General features: G+C 53.5%; 1 protein-coding gene across 3 annotated transcripts in view; it reads left to right on the forward strand.

The window, feature by feature from the left end:
- IGF2R (insulin like growth factor 2 receptor) overlaps positions 1-20,045 on the forward strand; it is a 97,281-nt gene that overhangs the window by 65,723 nt on the left and 11,513 nt on the right. For all 3 annotated transcript variants that reach the window (XM_081141557.1, XM_081141555.1, XM_081141556.1), the window contains exons 24-40: positions 602-745; positions 827-1,002; positions 1,282-1,369; positions 1,947-2,159; positions 2,908-3,038; positions 3,526-3,623; positions 7,647-7,783; positions 8,848-9,038; positions 10,544-10,670; positions 11,336-11,455; positions 11,757-12,013; positions 12,309-12,527; positions 13,998-14,147; positions 16,447-16,608; positions 17,830-18,037; positions 18,381-18,527; positions 19,298-19,532. In XM_081141557.1, the coding sequence (XP_080997683.1) occupies positions 602-745; positions 827-1,002; positions 1,282-1,369; positions 1,947-2,159; positions 2,908-3,038; positions 3,526-3,623; positions 7,647-7,783; positions 8,848-9,038; positions 10,544-10,670; positions 11,336-11,455; positions 11,757-12,013; positions 12,309-12,527; positions 13,998-14,147; positions 16,447-16,608; positions 17,830-18,037; positions 18,381-18,527; positions 19,298-19,532 (2,803 nt within the window). The remainder of the gene's footprint in view (positions 1-601; positions 746-826; positions 1,003-1,281; positions 1,370-1,946; positions 2,160-2,907; positions 3,039-3,525; positions 3,624-7,646; positions 7,784-8,847; positions 9,039-10,543; positions 10,671-11,335; positions 11,456-11,756; positions 12,014-12,308; positions 12,528-13,997; positions 14,148-16,446; positions 16,609-17,829; positions 18,038-18,380; positions 18,528-19,297; positions 19,533-20,045) is intronic.

Raw genomic sequence — 20,045 nt, forward strand, 5'->3', positions numbered from 1 at the left:
TGGAGGACCAGGAACTAAGAGGCCGGTCACGAGTGTGTGTGTGCACGAGTGTGTCTGCATGTGAGTGCGTTGTGAGTGCATGTGTGTGTGCACATGAGTGTGTGCACTATGTACGTGTGCATGTGAGTGTGTGTACGTGTGCACGAGTGTGTGTGGTGTATTTTATTTTACAGGCACATGCCATTTGTGTTGCACATTTCCTTTAAAGGATGCTTAGGTTTGGAATGTTTCTCTTGAAGAGAATCAGATTATTAATGGTTTTAAACTATATTTTGGGATCAGAAACTGCTTAAGTACAGAGAAGAAAACTTGGGGGGGAAATCAAATACACTGTCAAGTTCCCTATTTGAGGAAGAAAAGTAAAAAGCGTAAAGCTGTGAGAGGAGGACCCAGGACCCTGGTCCGTGTCCCCAGGACCCTGCACTCTGTGGGTTGCCCACCTCCACGTCGATGGTCTTCCTTGTGAACAGCAGCTCGGGCTTCCGGGGGCTCCCTGTCTTAGCCATGAGTCAGATCACGCAGCGTGGGCCTTCGTGGGGTCGGGGGCTGAGCTCCAAGGCTAACGTGGGAGCTGCTCCAGCGCGTTCCCGTTGTCTTTCAGACCTCGCCGGAAACGAGTATGACCTGAGTGGCTTAAGCAAGGTTAGAAAGCCTTGGATTGCTGTGGACACTTCGGTTGATGGAAAAAAGAGAACTTTCTACCTGAGCGTGTGCACCCCCCTGCCTTACATTCCCGGGTGCCGTGGTGAGTTTAGGGCCTGCGACTCCAGTTCCATCTGCCTTCCCTCCCACCCCCGACCCCACACCAATCTGCTGGCTCTTCCAGGCAACGCAGTGGGGTCTTGCCTGGTGTCCGAAGAAAAGAGCTGGAACCTGGGCGTGGTGCAGATTAGTCCTCAAGCCGCTGCTAACGGGTCCCTGAGCCTTGTCTATGTCAACGGCGACAAGTGTGGGAGCCAGCGCTTCTCCACCAGGATCACACTCGAGTGCTCGCATACGTCGGTGCGTGTGCAGTGAACAGCGTGGTCCCTCGTGTGTCGGTTCCATTCTCCGTGTCCCTCCAATCTCTGAATCCCCTGTCTAATTTAAAACTGGCCTGTGTTTTCATGGGTTTTAGGCCACTGGTAGGGTTTAACTGGAATGTGCTGTTTCCCCTGGGTCTCATGTGGTAAATGCTCTAGATTTTTCTCACAGAGGTTAAAAGTTGGGTATTAATTGTGGCTGCCGTGTCACTTTTTTTTTTTTAATGAAAAGAAAGTAAGCCATTGGTGTCTGTTACAGGGCTCGCCAATGTTCCAGCTGCTGGACGAATGTGAGTACGTGTTTGTCTGGAGGACAGTGGAGGCCTGCCCGGTGGTCAGAGCGGAAGGTGAGGCCAGGGCCCAGCTCACCGGTGGTGCGAGGGTCCGACGTCACAGGTGCCCTGGACAGCACCACAGATGTGAAACCTGTGGTAACGGGCACCTGGGTGATCCTGAAACACTCATTAGTGGACGGATAATTTTTTTTTTTTTTTACTATTATCTAGGGAGTTTATTTTCAATTCCAGTTGACATATTACATTAGTTTCAGGAGTACCACGTAGTGATTAGAATCAACAGGTAATTTTTTATCCTGGAGTTATTTTACTCCACACATCACCAACTTGACCAGCAGCGTTTCCTGCTGTACTGGATTGATGTTATTGGCGTCTCACACTTGAACACATTACCATGTGGTATTGTTTGATTAAATGGATCTTCATCCCGTGTCCTGGGCTTTTCTAGAAAGCTGTTGGCCAGGCAGTTGGTATTACGTATATATATAAACAAAATGAAATAACGTGGACACATGTTTGGTACCTATTTTAAGATGGTACCTGTATGATTGAAAATTGTATAAGTTTTTGCCCGGAAGTGTGATTACGGGTGTCCTTGCCATCACCCAGCACTTGTGTGTTCTTGCAGGAGACAACTGTGAGGTGAGAGACCCGAGGCACGGCCACCTGTACGACCTGAAGCCGCTGGCCGTGAACGACACGGTTGTGAAAGCCGGGGAGTACACCTACTATCTCCGGGTCTGCGGGAAGCTGTCCTCCAGTGTCTGCTCCACCGACAAGTCCAAGGAGATCTCGTCCTGTCAGGAGAAGCGGGGGCCGCTGGGATTCCACAAAGTGGCAGGTGCCGCGGGCTGGCTTCTGCTCTTGTTGCAGAGCGTGGGGTGGCCTGGTGAAGACGTCGCCTGGAGAGAACGTGGTTCTCGAGCAGGAGGGGCGGCTGCTGTGTTCTCATTAACAGCGTGTCTGGCTGCTCGTTTTCCTGTCCGGAAGGCACAGTGACGGATGTCGTTAGAGCTTAGTTATTTCACTTAGCGATACCAGCACGGATCCTAAGATCGTATTTCTTTCCTTTATTGCAACATTGGGACCCACTGAACTAGCCAGTGATGGGTGTTCTGAGGTGGTACTTTCTAGACTTCAGCCCAAAGGGGACACATTTAGTCCAGGGTTTGGCTCTAAAACGTGTAGGGCAGGCCGTTCACCATCCTATTGTCTCAGCGGGGGGGCGAGTGATAATAGGTTGAAGATCATTTTAAAAAGAAGTCAAAGTAGCTGCTGTAGCTGCTGTCGTAGGTGGGCGGCCCGCAGGGGCTGCGCAGAGGAAGGGACACGTCTTTGCTGATGGGGCTGAGGAGTGTCTATCCTCCTCCTGTGGTTGGTCTACACTGTTGCAACCCTGGGCGGGAGGAGCCTGGTTTCATTCCTCCTGCTACAGTGTGACAGGGAGCAGGTGGCAGGTGCAGGGAGGCCGCGCACGCTCAGCCACCTGTTCATTCAGGGTGCGTGACGCAGCGTGTCTGTCACGTTAGGCGCGGTGACCGGGGGACGTCCTGGACCGGTCCTTGTTTAACCGTCTGCTTCTTGAACAGGTCTCCTCACTAAGAAGCTGACTTACGAGAACGGGCTGTTGAAAATGAACTACACTGGGGGGGACACCTGCCATAAGGTGTATCAACGCTCGACAACCATCTTTTTCTACTGTGACCGCAGCACCCAGAAGGTGAGCTGGGAGCCCTCGGGAGGTCTCCACGGCAGCAGGGAGCCGCCTCACCCGCACCCCACTGTCTTTATCAAGTGAATCTGGCCTGGCCAGCGTGGCTCAGTGGTTGAGCGTCAACCCATGAACCAGGAGGTCAAGGTTCGATTCCCGGTCAGGGCACATGCCCTGGTTTCAGGCTCGATCCCCAGTACGGGGCGTGCAGGAGGCAGCCGATCACTGACTCCCATCATTGATGTTTCTCTCTCTCTCCCCCTCTTCCTTCCTCTCTCTGAAATCAATAAAAACACATACTTAAAAAAAAAAAAAGTATCTGCTCTCGTCACAGCCCTGCCGGCTGAGCTTAGTTTAAATACATTATTTAAATGGTGAATTTGTATAGATTTTAATGAACGTAATCAGCCCTTATTATTTCCATCCTTAAAACTCAAAATGTAAACAAACGGAAGTTTCCTGCTTCATGAGCGTGTCTCTCTCTCGACCTTTCCAGCCGGTGTTTCTGAGGGAGACTTCAGATTGCTCCTACCTGTTCGAGTGGCGGACACAGTACGCCTGCCGCCCTTTCGACGTGACCGAATGTTCATTCAAGTAAGTCAGTGCTTTCTGGACAGTTGAGAACTTGGTAGCATTTTGCTTTAATGGTTAATGGTCTAGGGCCCGGGGTTAGACGAGTCAGGTGATTTCTCTATGCCTTAGTTCTTTGGTAGTAAAATGAGGAGTTGGGTTGGGTTAACCCCACATCCTTCACAACTGAGTGGGATTATTTTGTGTTAGGATGCATGCGGCACGATTGCCGTCAAAACGGAAAACCTTGCATGATGCATTCGGCATAAGCTGAGTGGAGTGACCAGGACATCACCTGGCCTCTCTCCGCTCTTCCCTGGGACACTGCTTGTCTGGGTCACAGTGACGAAGGAGTCCTCGCTCGGCTCCCCTCCCCTCCGTTTCTCCTCGCCGCTGCCTCAAACTGTTGTCAGGGTTTAGAACATTCATGTTATGTTTAGTAACTCTGATGGTCTTCCCTACTTTATGCACGGGGTGATTCTGGAGAATTAAGAACTAATAAGCGACATTTACAATATTGTGCAAACTTCACTTACTGCAACATCACGTGGTGTGGTTGGAGCTGCATAGCCCTGTGTCACTGGGTCTGCTCCGCTGGGAGAAAACAGGTTGTCTGGGTCAAAAGATTCCCTTCCTGCTGTTTTATATGTTGTTCCGAAGAATCAGGCCACATGTCAGTTGGCTCTGTGTTTGGAACATGGCCACCTTGGTAGATAGCGCTTTTTTTTTTTTTTTTCTGGTTAATCCCCACCTGAGGATATTTTTTCCATTGATTTTTCAGAGAAAGTGGAAGGGAGGAGGGGGAGGGAGAGAAACATTGATATGAGAGAGACACATCGATGGGTTGCCCCCCACACATGCCCTGATTGGGCCTGGGGATTGAACCTGCAACCCAGGCATGTGCCCTTGACCAGGCGCGTGGGCCGATGCCCTAACCACTGAGACACCGGCCACGGCAGCTGTTTAATCTTGTCATATTCTCATGTATTTTAGAATGTTTGTGTGCGAGATAACCCACAGGTTGTTTGAAAATGCCGTTATTTTGCTCTCACATGTGATTAGCTGTGTATAGCATTATAGATTTAAAATAATTTCCTCTTGGTTTTGAAGGCATCGCCCCGTTTTCTGCATGTGCCGTGTGGTTGGTGAAAGTTTGTTGCTGACCTCCTGTCTCTGTTTTTATTCCATCCTGGAATGTTTCCTGAACTTTTCCTACCAACTGTCCTTTGAAAATATTTATTTTAAATTTCTAATAAGTCTTTCTAATTATCTCTGAGGATACTAATTATGTTTTAGCTTTCTTTCTTTTTAAAACCCTATCGTCCATCCCCTGAATTTATAATTCATTTTTTTAAACGATTGCCTTAACCACATGTTCCCGCTTTAACAGAAAGCTGGAGTTAATCAGTAGCTACCCACTTCTCCAACAACCCCGTGGTGTAGCAGGCCTCAGGTGGGGCTCCCTCCCCAGCTCGATGGCGTAGCTGTGTTTCCGTCGGGGCTTGTTTTCCTGCCTCTGAAATAAGCCGTTATCGTGGTTTCTAAAAATCACCATTGCTCACCTGCCTGCGGGTTTCCTTTTAGGAAAATAAAAAGGAACAAGCCTGTCGCTTTCTGTGACCCATTACCCCCTTTCGCACCTTACCCTTCGCTTTGACTTGGCTCTCCTTCCTCCTGAAGCACTCTGTCCCGTATACGTGCTCCTCATAGAGCTGGGCTGTCACCTGTCCGCTCCTGGTCCCTGCTGGGATGAGTTGGCCCCGGAGCGGGAACTGGCTGCCCACCGACGGCGAGGGAACCTGTTGACGCTTCGCAATCTTCCGGCTCCTTTCCCCGCGCTGATGGGCCCGGGACACAGACCGCGCTGGAGTGACACCGCTTGCGAGTTCTGACGGTCCTGCGGGGTGACAGTCTCGGTCTTGATCCGCAGAGGCTTGGCGTTTCCCGCGCCGGCCGAGCGGGGCTGACGGCCCTGCTGGGTGTTTGGGTCGCACTGTCATCCGTCGGCCGCCGGAGCGCACCTGCCGTTCGTCTGCCCTCCGCCGGGTGTCTGCTCCTTTGTAGATAAGCTCTCCTCTCTGCACGTGTTTTTCTTGTGTTTGTTCTGCAGTCTCAGTACGATTTGCTTAGGTGTGGAGTTAGTATTACTTACGATCTTGGAAGCTGCTTTTTCCAAAACTAAAGCTATCTGTTTTCAAGTTTGGAAAACTTGCAGCTTACTGTGTCTCCCAATGTTGCCTCTGACTGTTCTGTTGTTTTCCTTCGGAACTTCTAATCTTATCCTGCCTTTTGTCTCCTCAGCCCTGATTGACATTCTGTCTCTGTATTTTAATCTTTCCCACCTCTTTCTGTACTGTATTCTATTTCCTTGGGCATAGTTTCCACTTGGCTGATTCTCTTATCAGCTGGTTTTAATTGGCTCTTTTGGCTATCTGTTGCCTCTTTAAAGTTTTCATGACTTTTTCATTCTTGGAATTCTGTTTTGTATTTTCTCCGGTTCATTGTTTCTTCCCTCCATCCCCCCCCCCCCCCCCCGCCCAGGTCTCATATTCTTTTATTACAGTTTCAGTTTCTTCTTTTAGGTCTTTAACCATTTTAAACACGGTATTATCAGATACTGCATGACCTGAAGTTCTCCAGGGTCCGATTTTGCAAACACCTGTGTCTCCCACAGATTACGCGTCAGTTAATCCCAGCTCTGCCCTTGGCTCCTTTCCCTCTCTCATCCCGTTTATGCTCCCAACAACCTTCAAGACATCTAGAATTCTCTCTTCTGGAAACAGTGCGTCCCCTGGCTCACACTGTCTTCATCGTGTGCCTGCGTCACCGCAGTCTCCTCTAAGGTGGCCTCCCCGCTCCCGCTGCCACTCAGGGGACTCGTCCAGAGCAATGAGCGGAATGATCCTGAAGCCCTGCAATGCAGTGATGCTCCTGTCTCGTTGGAACCATAAGCTGAAGCTCTTACTATGAGCTAAAAGCCTACCTTGTATTATCTCTGACCTCACTCCCTTGCTCTTTCACTCCCGCACATTTGCTCTGCTCTAGCCCCACGGGGCTCCTTGCTTTTCCTTGACTTTCCAGGCTCCCTGTGCTGCAGGCCCTTTGCTCGAGCTGCTCCCCTGCCTGTGGTGTTTTTTACCAGGTCCCTGAATGTCTGGCTGTTCCCTGTCTTCCAGAGTTTATTCAGAGTTCACCTTCCCAGTGAGGCCTTCTCAGCTGCCACTCAGCTGCTCTTTCCCCCTCTCCCCAAACGGTATCCCCCCCCCCCCCCCCGCCTTTTCTGTCCTCAGCTCTGATTGACGTCTGATACTATCCACTTAAAGAAATCATCCTTTCTGTGCTGTCTTTCTTCCACTGTAATCTCTGTAAACTTCATAAGATAGGTGGTTTTTATTTGTTTTGTTTGCTACAACACCCCCAACTTTAGCACTTAGCATTTCCGTTCTCCTTGATGTGCTTGGACCCAGTGCAGTGCAGTTGTTCCTCTGTCTTCGCCGGGACCTGTCACTCCACGGGGACCGCGTGCTGTGCTGGTCTCAGTCACCATTGATACCACCTGCTGTGGGCTGGGCTCTCAGTAACTGACTGCATCTGGGACTCGTGTATAAGTAACCGGTTAGCCTGAGTGGAAGGGACAGCGCCAGCCCGTTTTAATATAAGTGACCTTTGGTGGCCTTAGGTTTGGACAGCAGGTGGCCCGTCCCTGGGAGTGGCCTGTGCTGCGGGTGCCCCTGGTGTCTGAGCTGCTCACACGTGTTTTCTCACTGGCCTGAGCATGTAGAGCACCCGCTTCTCAGGCTTGGTGTCTGGAGGTTTTTTGTTAATACATAACTGTGTTGAACTAAGTCTTGAAGCTTCTGGAACTTGGGCTGTCGCTGATGCAGACTGTTGGGGGAGCCGTCCAGTCTAAAGTCCTGTCCCCGGGGAAGATCCAATTCCCAAGATGTTGGGGGGACTGTGCCCCGCATCCCGAGCCTCTCCGGACAGCGTGCTGAGCACTTGGGTAGCACACGGCTGAGCCTGACTTCAGTGTTCCCCTCCCTGCAGAGACGAGGCTGGCAACAACTTCGACCTCTCGTCCCTGTCGCGGTACAGTGACAACTGGGAAGCCGTCACGAGCACCGGGTCCACTGAGCACTACCTCATCAACGTCTGCAAGTCCCTGGCCCCGCAGCCCGGCACGGGTGAGAGGGCCCTCGGAGGGCTGGTGGCTCGCGGTTGGCTTGTGGGGAGATGAGTAGGCCTGGGCTTCCGACGGCGCGTTCCTCTCCGCGACTCATGAGGGGTTTGGCGCAGCAGCGGTGGGCGGGCCTGTTTCAGGGTCTCAGGGACCCATCCTGGTGTGTTCTGGGGTAAATCAGTGCCGGAGGCTCTGCTGGGAGCGTTGTAACCTTTTTGAACATGAGGAGGTGGAGGCGGGTAGAAGTAATCGTGGTGACAGGTAGTTCTTGGCAGGACAGGAGGTAGCAGGACACGCATGGAGACAGGCTGTGTGCCTGCTGCGCGTATGGAGAGGGATGTGGGTGGCTGGTCCCACCCACCCAAACCTTAGGGCCGGTGCTGAGCACGGAGTCAGTTGTACGTGTGGGACCAGGACCAATCTGCAGTGACCCTGGTGCCACCGCAGCCTCTTAAATGCCAAAGACGAAACTTGTCCTGTTGTCTCGGAGCTTTCGGCACCCCGCCCACACCTTGTGTGTCTCAGTTCGAACGGGGCCCTGGTTTCCACCGACAGAAAGTTGTTTTCATCCCGTGTGTGGTTCGAGGCCATGGCCCTCTCCCCTTGCTCTGCTGGGCAGATTGGTGACACTGTGGTCTTAGTCTGTGACATAGGACTGGTTCTTTATCTAGGGCACATGGCACAGACAGTGTGGGGACTGGGAAAGTGGCAGAGGTCTTGGTGCCTTCTTGACTAAAGATGGCACATGAACGTAGGACATTAAAATGTCCCTTTGGCTTCATCTAGGTATTTTAGCTTCATCATTTTCAATGTTCAGAAGTAATTCAGGCTGTTACAACCTGGATTCTCCCCATACCCCATGCCTGTCCCAGTCCATCTCTGGCCAACCAGCATTTAAATGAGTTGGGGACTCGGTGTCATTGTCCTCTGATTGCTGTAAGAGAAGCAGATTATTTTAGAACAGCTGTTAGAATCAGTAGGTAGCTTGTCTGACCTCACTTGCCAGGCAGAGTTAAGTTCTAGCCTGGAGAAGGACCGCAGGTAACTCACCTGCGTCTCCTGCTGCAGAGCCGTGCCCTCCGGAAGCGGCCGCGTGCCTGCTGAACGGCTCCAAGCCTGTGAACCTGGGCCGGGTGAGAGATGGCCCTCAGGGGAGAGATGGCGTGATCATCCTGAAGTACGTCAATGGCGACGTGTGTCCAGACCTGATTCGGAAGAGGTCGACCACCATCCGATTCACCTGCAGCGAGAACCAAGTCGTAAGTTACACAGCTCCTCAGCTCTGGTGCTGAAGCTTTGGGGGCAGCGGGAATCGAAGGGGTCAGTGAGACCGACCTCTTACTCCCCGTGGGATGTGTGTTGGGAGCTCAGGATGGCAGGGTGTATCACTGGGTGAGGGGCAGCCTTGTGCTGGCCCTGTGGTCCTGGGGCACCTTTTTCCTCTGGCTCTAGACACCCCAGCCTGGCAATTCCAGCTTCAAAATTCATTGATTCTGTTTGAAATTCGACTCAGACTCCCACACTGGATTGAAAACCATTACTTGACATCACCCCTTGGTCTTCGTGGAGGCCGTTTGGGAATGCGGAAGGTTGGCCAGACCTGAGTCAGGTCTCCTGTCCACCTGTGGAACTTGGCTCATTACTTAACTGCGATGAGCCATTCACCTGTTAATGACACAGGCCCTGCCTGCCTTGCCCAGCAGTTGTGAGGGTTAGAGAGAAGAGGTGTCAAGTGCCAGGCATTGTTTCTGGGGTGCGGTTGGTGCACAGTGATGGCAGGTCCGGAATGGGATGTGAACCCTCAGCAGCTGGGATTGAAGTAGTGGTTTCCCGGGACTGCTCCCTACAGAGACATGTCTGCTTGGGGTGTTGAGGTGGAGCCCACGTGCCTTGTGTAAGAGCAGAGCCGTGGCTAGTTTGGGAAGAGGGCCCAGCCGGACCAGCCTGCTCTGCATCAGGACAGACTGCCCACTCTGTTCAGCTGTGTGTGGCCAGCAGTAGCAGGAGGATTGGGGACGAGGGACTCTCAGGGGCTGGGCCGGCCCTCTGGACAGAGTGGCAGCGGGGGTTCCTCATGAGCAGATTGTACAGAGGCTCAGCCTAGACTTGTGAGCTGCCAGGGTCTGGATAGATCTTCCTCTGTAACAGCCGAGAGACTCACGGCAGAGGAAGGAAGAGCCAGCCGAGCTGTGGAGGGAAGTGAGGGTGACACTTGAGGGGCTCCGCACGCGGGTGCCAGGGGCTGAACCAGTGTGGCTTTAGCCAGAGGGTGTGGCCACTGAGCGAATCTGAGCTCTGGACAAGAAGCATTGAGACATGCAGAGCAACTCTTGGCCGGTGCGGGAGAGGGATTCATAGAGTTAATGGCGGGTCTTTTTGTTTTATTCATAATCACAGATTTCAGTTCTTTTGCTTTTCAGAGTGTTATTGCTTATTTGCTCATTTGTGACTCACAGTAGCCCTTGAGCATCTCTCTTCTCTGTCCCCGGCCCTGTCCTGTGCCTTAGCTGTAGGGAGGCCTTCCTGGTCCCCGAGTGGATTTCTGGCTCTGGGTGCATCTCCCTCCCCTGTGTGTGCGAAGCCCCCAGTGGTATCTCAGGAGCAAATCAGACCCTTCGCTTTTCCTAAATCGGCCTCATTCCTTAGTGTTGAGACAGAAATCTCAAGCACACGGTGTGCTGCAGGGAAGGCCCTGCCCGACGCAAGTTATGTGATTATAAACTTCAGGCCTGTGCCCGTCAGCAGGCCCCTGTCCTTTCTCTAGAACTCCAGGCCCATGCTCATCAGTGCCGTGGAGGACTGCGAGTACACCTTCGCCTGGCCCACCCCCGCCGCCTGTCCTGTGAAGGTCAATGTGCACGGCGACTGCAGAGTCACCAACCCTGCCACAGGTGAGACGCTGCTGTCACCCGCCGCCGCAGTGAGGGCCCCAGGGTGCAGCCGGGCAGCAGGGCCCCGAGGCAGCAGCGTCTGGCCTGTGTGCGTGCGGCCTTTTCTCTGGGACCTGTCTGGTCTGGTGCCCTGTTGCTCTCCTTGGCCCCTGAGCCTCCCGAGAGCCGTGCTCCAGTGGCTCCCGTGTCTGCGGGTGCCAGTCTCACCAGCTCTAGGCTAGAGGAGCTGGTATAGTCAGCCTCCTTGTTACCTGTGCAAGTTAACTTCGGACAGCGAGGACACCCCACTGAGTCTCTTGCTCTGGGAACCTGGAAGATGCAGGTGGCGGTGCACAGGCAGTCGGAGTGGTGCCGCTGGGCCTCCCTGCGTCCCACTGGGATCCTAGTGGCTGCTGTGGCCCAGCTCCTGGAGGAGCGGCAGGAGGGGGCCATGAGCCGCTGCGTCCTGGGGAAAGATGAGCCATTTAAGAAATTTGGGGACTGGTGGCCTTGTGGTACGGGTTGGCCATTCAGGAGCATTTTTAGGGCCATGTCAGCGAGGGGGACAGGGTTTCATGGCGAGAAGTTAGACATCCCAGCGGCCAGTGTGATCCATGTGTGAGCACAATGGTGATGGGCCTCCGAGTCTCAGCTCCCTGGCGTAACTGCGTCCCCTCCCCTTGTAGGACACCTGTTCGATCTGAACTCTCTAAGTGGCAAAGTCGGACACACGGCCGCTTACAGTGAGAAGGGGCTCGTCTTCCTCAGCATCTGCGGGGAGAATGAGAACTGTGCCCCCGGCGTGGGTGAGTGCCCCTCCCGCCCGCCTCGCCCAGAGTCACCCCGTCCTCCGCAGTCCTCCGGCCAGAGAGCTGAGAAGCGAAGATCACCCGTCCTCTCCCGCAGCGGGCAGCCAGCGTGGGGGCGACACTTGGCCATGTGATGAAATAGTAGATGTATAACATTTGCTCAAACCACATTGGCCACTCAAAATTCAGGGTGTTAGCTGTGAACTTGAAAGTCTGGATTTGCAGGAAGAGCTCATGAGAAAAACTGGCCACTGGAGCCCGTAATTGTGTGTTTCTTCCTCCCCTTTCTCCCATGCAGCGGCCTGCTTCGGGCAGACCAGGATCAGTGTGGGCAAGGCAAGCACCCGGCTCACCTACGTGGACCAGGTCCTGCAGCTGATGTACGAGGAAGGCTCCCTCTGTCCTTCCAAATCCGGCCTGAGGTACAAGAGCGTCATCAGCTTCGTGTGCAGGCCTGAGGCCGGGCCCACCAACAAGCCCATGCTCATCTCGCTCGACAAGCAGACGTGCACGCTCTTCTTTTCCTGGCACACCCCCCTGGCCTGCGAGCAGGCGGTGAGTCGGGGGCTGGGCACATGTGGCATCTGAGGAGTGCCCGGGAGCACCCAAAGCCCAGGTGCACCCAGGTTTGCTTGGCCCTCCCAGCAGATACCCAGTCATCTCATCCACTCCCAATGGTCCCAGTAATAATTGGTTCAAAGTGCTCCGTGTTATATAACCAGCGTTTGGGGCCATTACTCTGCCTTCTGTGCATTTTTTTGTTTTGTTCAGCTTTTAAATTCTTGTGGGTGAGTTCATGGTGATTAGGAAATTTTGACTAGATGCCAGTGAAGTGTCTTCTCTCTAACAGACGGAATGTTCCGTGAAGAACGGCAGCTCCATTATCGACTTGTCCCCCCTCATCCACCGCACTGGAGGTTACGAGGCATATGACGAGAGTGAGGATGACTCCTCCGACACCAACCCTGACTTCTACATCAACATCTGCCAGCCGCTGAACCCCATGCATGGGGTGGCTTGCCCTGCCGGAGCTGCTGTGTGCAAGGTGCCTGTGGACGGAGCCCCCATAGTAAGTGTGGGAAACCCAAGGGCGGAAACAATGTTTGCCAGACGATTAACAATAAACCTGCCTATTGTGTTTCTTGCTTTCACTGGAGAGTTTTTCAAGCAGAGTGAGTGGAGGTACCACCTGGGACAGTGATGTCCTGGGACCACGGAGAAGAGCAGTGTAGGGATTTGTGCGCTGAGCTGACAGCCGACCACGGTGGCCAGGAGGTCTCTGAGCTGTGGAAGGAAGTGTGAACACACGTGTGTAGACACACTCTTTTGTGTCATGTGAGGTGTCTCAAGGTTGACCCCAATGGAGAAATTTTTATGGAAAGTACAAGAAAGAACATGGCAGAGTGTGGTTTCTTTGAAATGCACGTCTCTTATCATTAACATGCTGTGAAGGGCAAGGACTCTAGTAAACAAGTGATACTTAAGGGCTGAAGTGGCTTTGCTAACAGCTAAATACTTGGCCTTGAAAGCTTTGGTTTTATACTTGCATTTCTTAGTATAGATTTGGATCTTCAAAACCTGTCTTTGTGAGTTATATTCATGTTTTATCAAATCCTTGGTAGGTGTTATTATTTGAAATGCATCTCAAAAGTGGTGTATTTCTTCTCTGTATTTCTTTAAATAGTGAGCCCCATCCTAAGCTACCTAGATGTTCTTTAAAAGATGGACATCGTCAGGAGTGGGCAGGAAAATTGCTCAAGAGGTGGCTGGCAGAGCTGCAGCCCCGGGGGAGGTGGAGGGCTGGGTAAACCAAGTCTCTGTAGGAGCATGTCTGTCATCCTGCCCAGCAGTGCAGGCTGGGGGTCTTGATGGTCCATCTGCTGTATTTTATTGCCCAGCTACTTTTTCAGATTTTAAAAACTAGTAAATTATCTAATTAGAGAGGGTATTGCAGTGTTGTGGCCTGAACATGACCCACATGATAAATGCAGAGTACACACACTCACACACTCACACACCCCAGTCCTGGCCTTCACCTTTCTTTCCTTCTTATGTTCGTTTACTCCAAAATGTGTACTGAGCACCCAGTGTGTCGGTGGCAGAGAGCAAGGCTGTGCCCTCCTGGAGGACGGGCTGGGGGCACTGCCAAGTGAGCGTGCAGTCCCAGTGCAGTGCTGGGCATGAGACGGTCAGTGTGGGGCACAGACGGGTTCCTGCCTCCCTCTGTTGGGTCGCAGGAGCAGTGCGGCATTCTCGGTGTGACTGGGGAGAGGAATACCTATAGCTGGGACCTTTGAAAGTTCTGTGAGTATAAATAGAGCCATTATCACTAACCGTGGGTCAAAACTGAAAACCCATGAAACACTGAATTTTCTGCGTGGCATCTGAATGTCAGGACTTGCCAAGTGAGATGCTGTTCTTAACCCATTTTCCTCAGACACTGCTCATTTTCAAAACGCGTAAGGTGTAATTTTGGCAATTTTGTGTTAACCCGGGAAACAACGAGTTTCCCGAAACATTTGCGCTTTTCTCTGTTTAGGATATTGGCCGAGTCACAGGACCTCCCATACTCAATTCCGTGGCGAATGAAGTTTACTTGAACTTTGAAAGCAGCACTCCCTGCTTAGCGGACAAGCATTTCAACTACACCTCCCTGATCGCCTTCCACTGTAAGCGAGGTGTGAGCATGGTAAGTGTGCCACGTGTGTACAGGTAGAAGCTGGAGTGTGCATTCGTGAGCCTGAGCTGGAAACCCACGGAGCCCTTTTCAGCTCTGAGGATACCCTTGCTCACGATCTGCTTGTATCACACCATCTAGTGGTCATGCATCTGAGTAATTTCATGAACAGTCAGCAGTGAGCGAGCTGGCCCTAAATGGACAGGGCAGGTTTTGCACACGGGCTCACTGTAATTTAAAAATACGAACAGCCTGAGTACAGGAGTATTCAGCTTGGTGCACCAGTGTAAAAAGGGTCATAGCTTTTTCTTTTTTTAACTGTAACATTGGTGATTGATTCTGATTGGGAGGTCTGACAGACTCTCGACAGTTGTAATCACCTCGAGTTCAGAAGTCAGCAAATGAAAGGAGACCCCTGGATTCAGAATAGGTCCAGCAAAGTTGGGCATTTTACTCCTAAGGAGGTTATTGATTTCTGTTCTCTGTGCATTTAAAAAAGTAATATTTTATTATAGAGCCTTTGCATATGTTTTTCTTTCCCACCTCCCCCCATGAAAAGAGATAAACTAGGAGATTTAGGAGATTATGGCCCCCATTTCTCTGTATCTCAGAACAGCTGGGGGACATGCCTGTGTCCACAGCTCTGCAGTGGCAGCCGGGTGCCCCCCCACTGCTCTGGGGTAAGCTCTTTGCTCCAGGCAGCCAGCTCTGCAGCCCCTCATCTGTGCACCTGGAACCCATAAGCCTGGGAAACTTCTAGTCCTGTGACATGAATGGACTAAGGCTGCTGTAGACTGTATTTGTCCCACCTGATGGGAATATTTATACATTTTGCTGCAGAAATATTAATATACTTGGTGGCAGGACTGTATGTGTGTGTGGTTAGAGTGTCGGTCTGCCGACCAAAAGGTCATGGGTTCGATTCCTGGTCAGAGGCATGTACCTGGGTTGCAGGTTCCATCCCCATCCCCCTTCGGGGTGCTTGCGGGAGGCAACCAATCAATCTGTCTCTCTCACATCAATGTTTCTCTCTCTCTTCCCCTCTAAAAATCAATAGAAAAATATCCTCGGGTGAAAACTAACAAAAAATATATATACAGGGGTGGGCAAAAGTAGGTGTACAGTTGTTCATACGGAAAATAATGCAATAATCAATACATAATATTACAACTCTCACAATTGCAACTGTACACCTAGTTTTGCCCACCCCTGTATATCCACCCCCTTCCCTCTTAAAATCCTGGCAGTGGTGAGTCCTAGGGCTCAGCTGGTCCTAGGAGTTCAGGTCATGAACTAGTTGTCGAATGCGTCTTGCAGTTTGCTAGGACGACTTTCCGATTCCTTGGCCTCCAGCAGGTTTGTGAGGGCAGTGGAGGCAGGGCTGCCGGGGACTGCGTGTTGACAGTGGCAGGAAGTGACAAGGGGGAGCACCAGGCCTCGCTGCCTGGGGTCTTTGCATGTGGAGCCCCCAGAGCGGCCGGCTGGGCGTGACGCTGTGTGCGAGCGGCGGGCTGCGGCCGATGCGGGACAGGCGGGCGGTGTGCGCCGTCGGCTGGGCGCCTTCCCGTGTGTCTGCGTGTTTCTGCGGGCGTCTCGCGGGAGGCGCCCCTGGCCGTCCCGCACCTGGTGGTGAGCAGAGCCTGCCACGCCCCGTGCCCGGGGCAGCTCCGCGGGCCGGCCGGCCGCGCACTTCTGCTCCTTCACCCCGATTGGCGTTGCATGTTTTTGGCTCCGGGGGCTCCCGTACTGAATGCTTATTCCACTTTTGGAAAGATTTTAAGGCAATTTTCTTCCCCTGTGGTTTTTAACTTTAGTGGAAATACTTTTTCCACTTGAGTTTCTAGGAAAAAGGATTCCCAGCAGTAACGAAAATACAGCTCCCAACCAGTTGTCGCACCTGTTTTCATGGCTGTTGTTGAGCCAGGGAGTAAATACAGGGATTGAAAACCCTCAGCCTGTGCAGTGTCTGGCTGTGGATTGTCCCACCCTCATTGTAAATGGCCCGTTTCTGGAAATGGTAGCACGGGGACACTGCCTGTAAGGGTGGGACGCTGCTGTGAGCAGGTCGAAGGACTTGCTTCCCTCCATGCAGCAGGGTCTCAGTCTCACACGCTTCTCTGTCCCCATTCTTCAGCAAGTCACCCAGACACCCAGCGGTCCGTGGCTGTGGCCAGGACCCTTTCCTGGGTGCAGTGAAGGGTACCCACAGCCTGGCAGCCTGTGTCTCTGGTGCTCAAGGGTTGGCGAGCAGGGGAGGGCGCGGTGCCTAACCCACGTGGGTTGTCTAGACCTGTGCTCTCTTTCCCGACAGGGGACCCCCGAGCTGCTGAGGACCAGTGACTGTGACTTTGTGTTCGAATGGGAGACCCCGCTCGTGTGTCCCGACGAGGTGAAGACGGATGGCTGCTCCCTGATGGATGAGCAGCTCTACTACAGCTTCAACCTGTCCAGCCTGTCCAAGAGCACCTTCAAGGTAGTCAGTCCACTTACCAGGCCCAGGGTCTGGGGGGGTGGGCAGTGGCCTGGGTTCTTTCTGATACCCATTGTGTTTTAGAAAATGTGACCACTGAAGGATATGTGCCTACCGAGGTGGGCATGGAGGGGTGGCAGTCTTAGCTGCCATCTGGGTGCATGGATGGGTCAGCCTGCCAGGGGTTCTGGGTTCAGTGGCTGTCCAGCCACAGCTGACACTAGAGTTGTGCCTACTGGGTCGGAGTTCTCCCCTCCTTAGGGCTGTGTGAGGAGTAAATGACCCTGTGAGGTCACCTGGGGGTCCTCCATGTCATAGATGAAGAATGAGAGGTGGTTCTGGACATGCCTGTGCCCACGTAGCCACAGGGGCAGGGCCAGGTCTCATGCAGCTAGCAGAGGCCACGTGGAATTCCACTTCGTGGTCAGCCTGGCTTTATGAGAAAGGCAGCTCTTTTCACTGACCACAGAGGAGATGGCGGAGGGAGATGGGGGGTCCCCTGACTCCAGACACGTTTGAGCCAGCTTGGGGCCTATCTTGCCCCCAGCCTGCATATTATGGACTGTTCGTTATGTCAACGAAGCTGTGGCCATCTCAGGTTACCAGTGGTTGGGAGATCCTGGACCTGTAGGCCCATGATCTAGACGTTACTGAGTCATGTGGCTGTGGGCTCTGCCCACAGGACCCCAGCACCTCCCTGGGGGTAGCAGCTGGTGAGTGCTGAGCTCCGAATCGTGTGCCCTGGATCCTGTAACAGACCTGGCTCAGACTCAGGCCCTCCCTATAGGTGTGCAGTAGGTGTGAGCCTGCAGAGGGTGGGGCAGCAAGGAAGGGAAGGGCTAATCATGGAGTGCCCACTCTGTGCTCGTTAACTCAGTCCTCAGCCCCCATGTTCTAGGTGGGGAGATGCTTCAGGAATGGGGTTGAGTGGCCCATGCTCTCCCAGCTGCAGGGGGAGGCCCGCAGTGTGTGCTGCCACTGGGGGGGCGGGAGCAGGAAGCAGGCTGGGCCCAGGGTGGAGGGAGGTGTGGGTCCTTTCAGTGGCTGGAGGGAGGTGCCCAAGAGCAGGGAGGACGGCCAGGACTGACCGGAGGGACGGGAGGCGAGCACTGTGGCTCTGACACACGGCATGCAGGTGCAGCCCTGCTTCCTGTCCACGCTGCCCCCTGCAGTGGTGACTGTACCCGGGGACCCGCTCACAGTCACGTGGTGTTGTCTGTCCAGGTGACTCGAGACTCGCGCACCTACAGCGTGGGGGTGTGCACAGCGGCAGCGGGCCTGGACGAAGGCGGCTGCAAGGACGGAGGCGTCTGCCTGCTCTCCGGGAGCAAGGGGGTGTCATTCGGACGGCTGGCGTCGATGAGGCTGGACTACAGGCACCAGGACGAAGCGGTCATTCTAAGTTACGCCAACGGAGACAATTGCCCTCCAGGTAAAGCTTTGCAGTGGGGTGACATTTACCTTCCTGGAAAATGTGGAGTTAGACCTGGCAGCGGGAGAAAATTGGAGGGAAGCTCCCAACTCTGTGAGGGCCGAGAGCTGGATTGGACCATGGACGTCAGGCCCTGACAGCCCTGGGAGCAGGTGCTCAGGCCTGAAACACACTCTGGCCCGTGACCTGCGTGTCATACTGTGGCAGGAGGCTGGAGGTCCCAAAGGTGGTCTGGGGTGACCCCTTCTGCGGGAGACCCTCGATGGGCATTGGTCACCGCACCCTGCAGAGCATAGCCCATGTCGTGGGGCAACCTGGGTTATGCCGATATCCTTCCTTCCAGAAACGGAGGATGGTGACCCCTGTGTATTCCCCTTCATACTCAACGGGAAGAGCTACGACGAATGTGTCCTGGAGAACAGGGTGAAGCTCTGGTGTGCGACAACCGCCAACTACGACCGAGACCACGAGTGGGGGTTTTGCAGACAGTGTAAGTACCACATGCGTAGACCTCAGCCGGGTTGACAGGCACATGCTGGGCGGTCAGTGAGGCTCACTCACTAGCTTGGGAGGCTTGTGTCCCCACACCCATTGCCAACACTGGTGACTCAATTTCCTGCCTCAGCACAATGACTGCTTGTAATCAGGAGTAGCTGTGGGCTCCTCCATCGACTTTGTGCTCTGTGGCAGGCCTGGGCCAGAAGCTGGGGGCGTCAGGGTGGACCCAACTTAGTGCCCTTACTCCGGTGAGGTTTAGACACCGTTGATGTGAGAGAGTCCTACTAATGTGTGTGACACCGTCTGATGTGAGTGCCCAAGGAAAGCAAGATGAGAGGAATGCATAAGAAGTTATGTAATTCTTGTACGAGATCAGGCATCAGAATGGTATATATATAAGGAGTTATAAGTGTTCAATTTTCCAGGGACTATTGAAGTTTAGTTTTGAGGGTCATTGTGACAGGATGCTTTTCCTGGCCTGTTGAATGACAGTCAAACATTTTCAGGTCATTGCGGGTTAGTCTTCCGTACCTTTGGTGCCTTGATCAAGTCTGAATACCTGTCCTTGGGGATTGTGCTTGCGCTGTGAAGTTGTGGGGTTCAGTGGGGGACACTGGTCTGTTTAGGGCTGAGATGCGTGTGAATGAAACAAAGCGAGGCCCGGCTGGGGTAGCGTGGGGCGGCCGGGGGAGCCTGAGGACAGCTTGAGGCACAGCCGTGTGTGGTCTGATGGCTCCCCCGCCCTCGCCTGCCGCTTCCCAGCAAACAGCCACCGGACGTCTGCCATCATCTTCACGTGCGATGAGGAGGCTGATATCGGGAGGCCACAGGTCTTCAGCGAGACGCGTGGGTGTGAGGTGACATTCGAGTGGAAGACAAAAGTGGTCTGCCCCCCAGAGAAGATGGAGTGCAGGTTCATCCAGGGCCACAAGACCTACGACCTACGGCTGCTGTCCTCCCTTACCGGCTCCTGGTTCTTTGTGCACGACGGGGCCTCGTGAGTACCTGCCCACTCGCCAGCTGTGCCAGGCTCTCATGACAGTGGTGGGCCCGTGATGGTCCCCTCCAGGTCCTCAGGTTGGCCTGGGTGCTTCTGTGCCCCTGGGAGCAGCCCAGGGGTATCAGGCATGGTTTAGAAGGCGGAGCTGAGCAGAAACCAAAGCAGCTCGCGGTCAGCTGTTGGCCTGACCGGTTAGGCTCCGTTTGACTTGTGTGGGTCAGATGCTGGTTCCTGGAAGGTGTGTTTATTCTTCCAGCTGTTCGGCATGAACTCCTTAGGCGGCACTGGTCCGAGGTGCATTAATTGTACTGACCGCACCAGGTGTAGGGTGCCAGCTCCAGGTGTAGGGTGCCAGCTCCAGGTGTAGGGTGCCCACTCTCTGCCAGGTGCTTTCAGTCCTCAAGTGTTCCCCTCAGAGGGGACATGGAGTTGGAGGACTGAAGTCGCCTTTCAGGTGAGCAGTGCACTAGGATTTGAGCTGCTATCTGCCCCCACTCCAAAGCCCTTCCG

Source organism: Miniopterus schreibersii (assembly GCF_964146895.1).
Source record: "Miniopterus schreibersii genome assembly, chromosome: 6".
NCBI classification, from domain to species: Eukaryota; Metazoa; Chordata; class Mammalia; order Chiroptera; family Miniopteridae; genus Miniopterus; species Miniopterus schreibersii.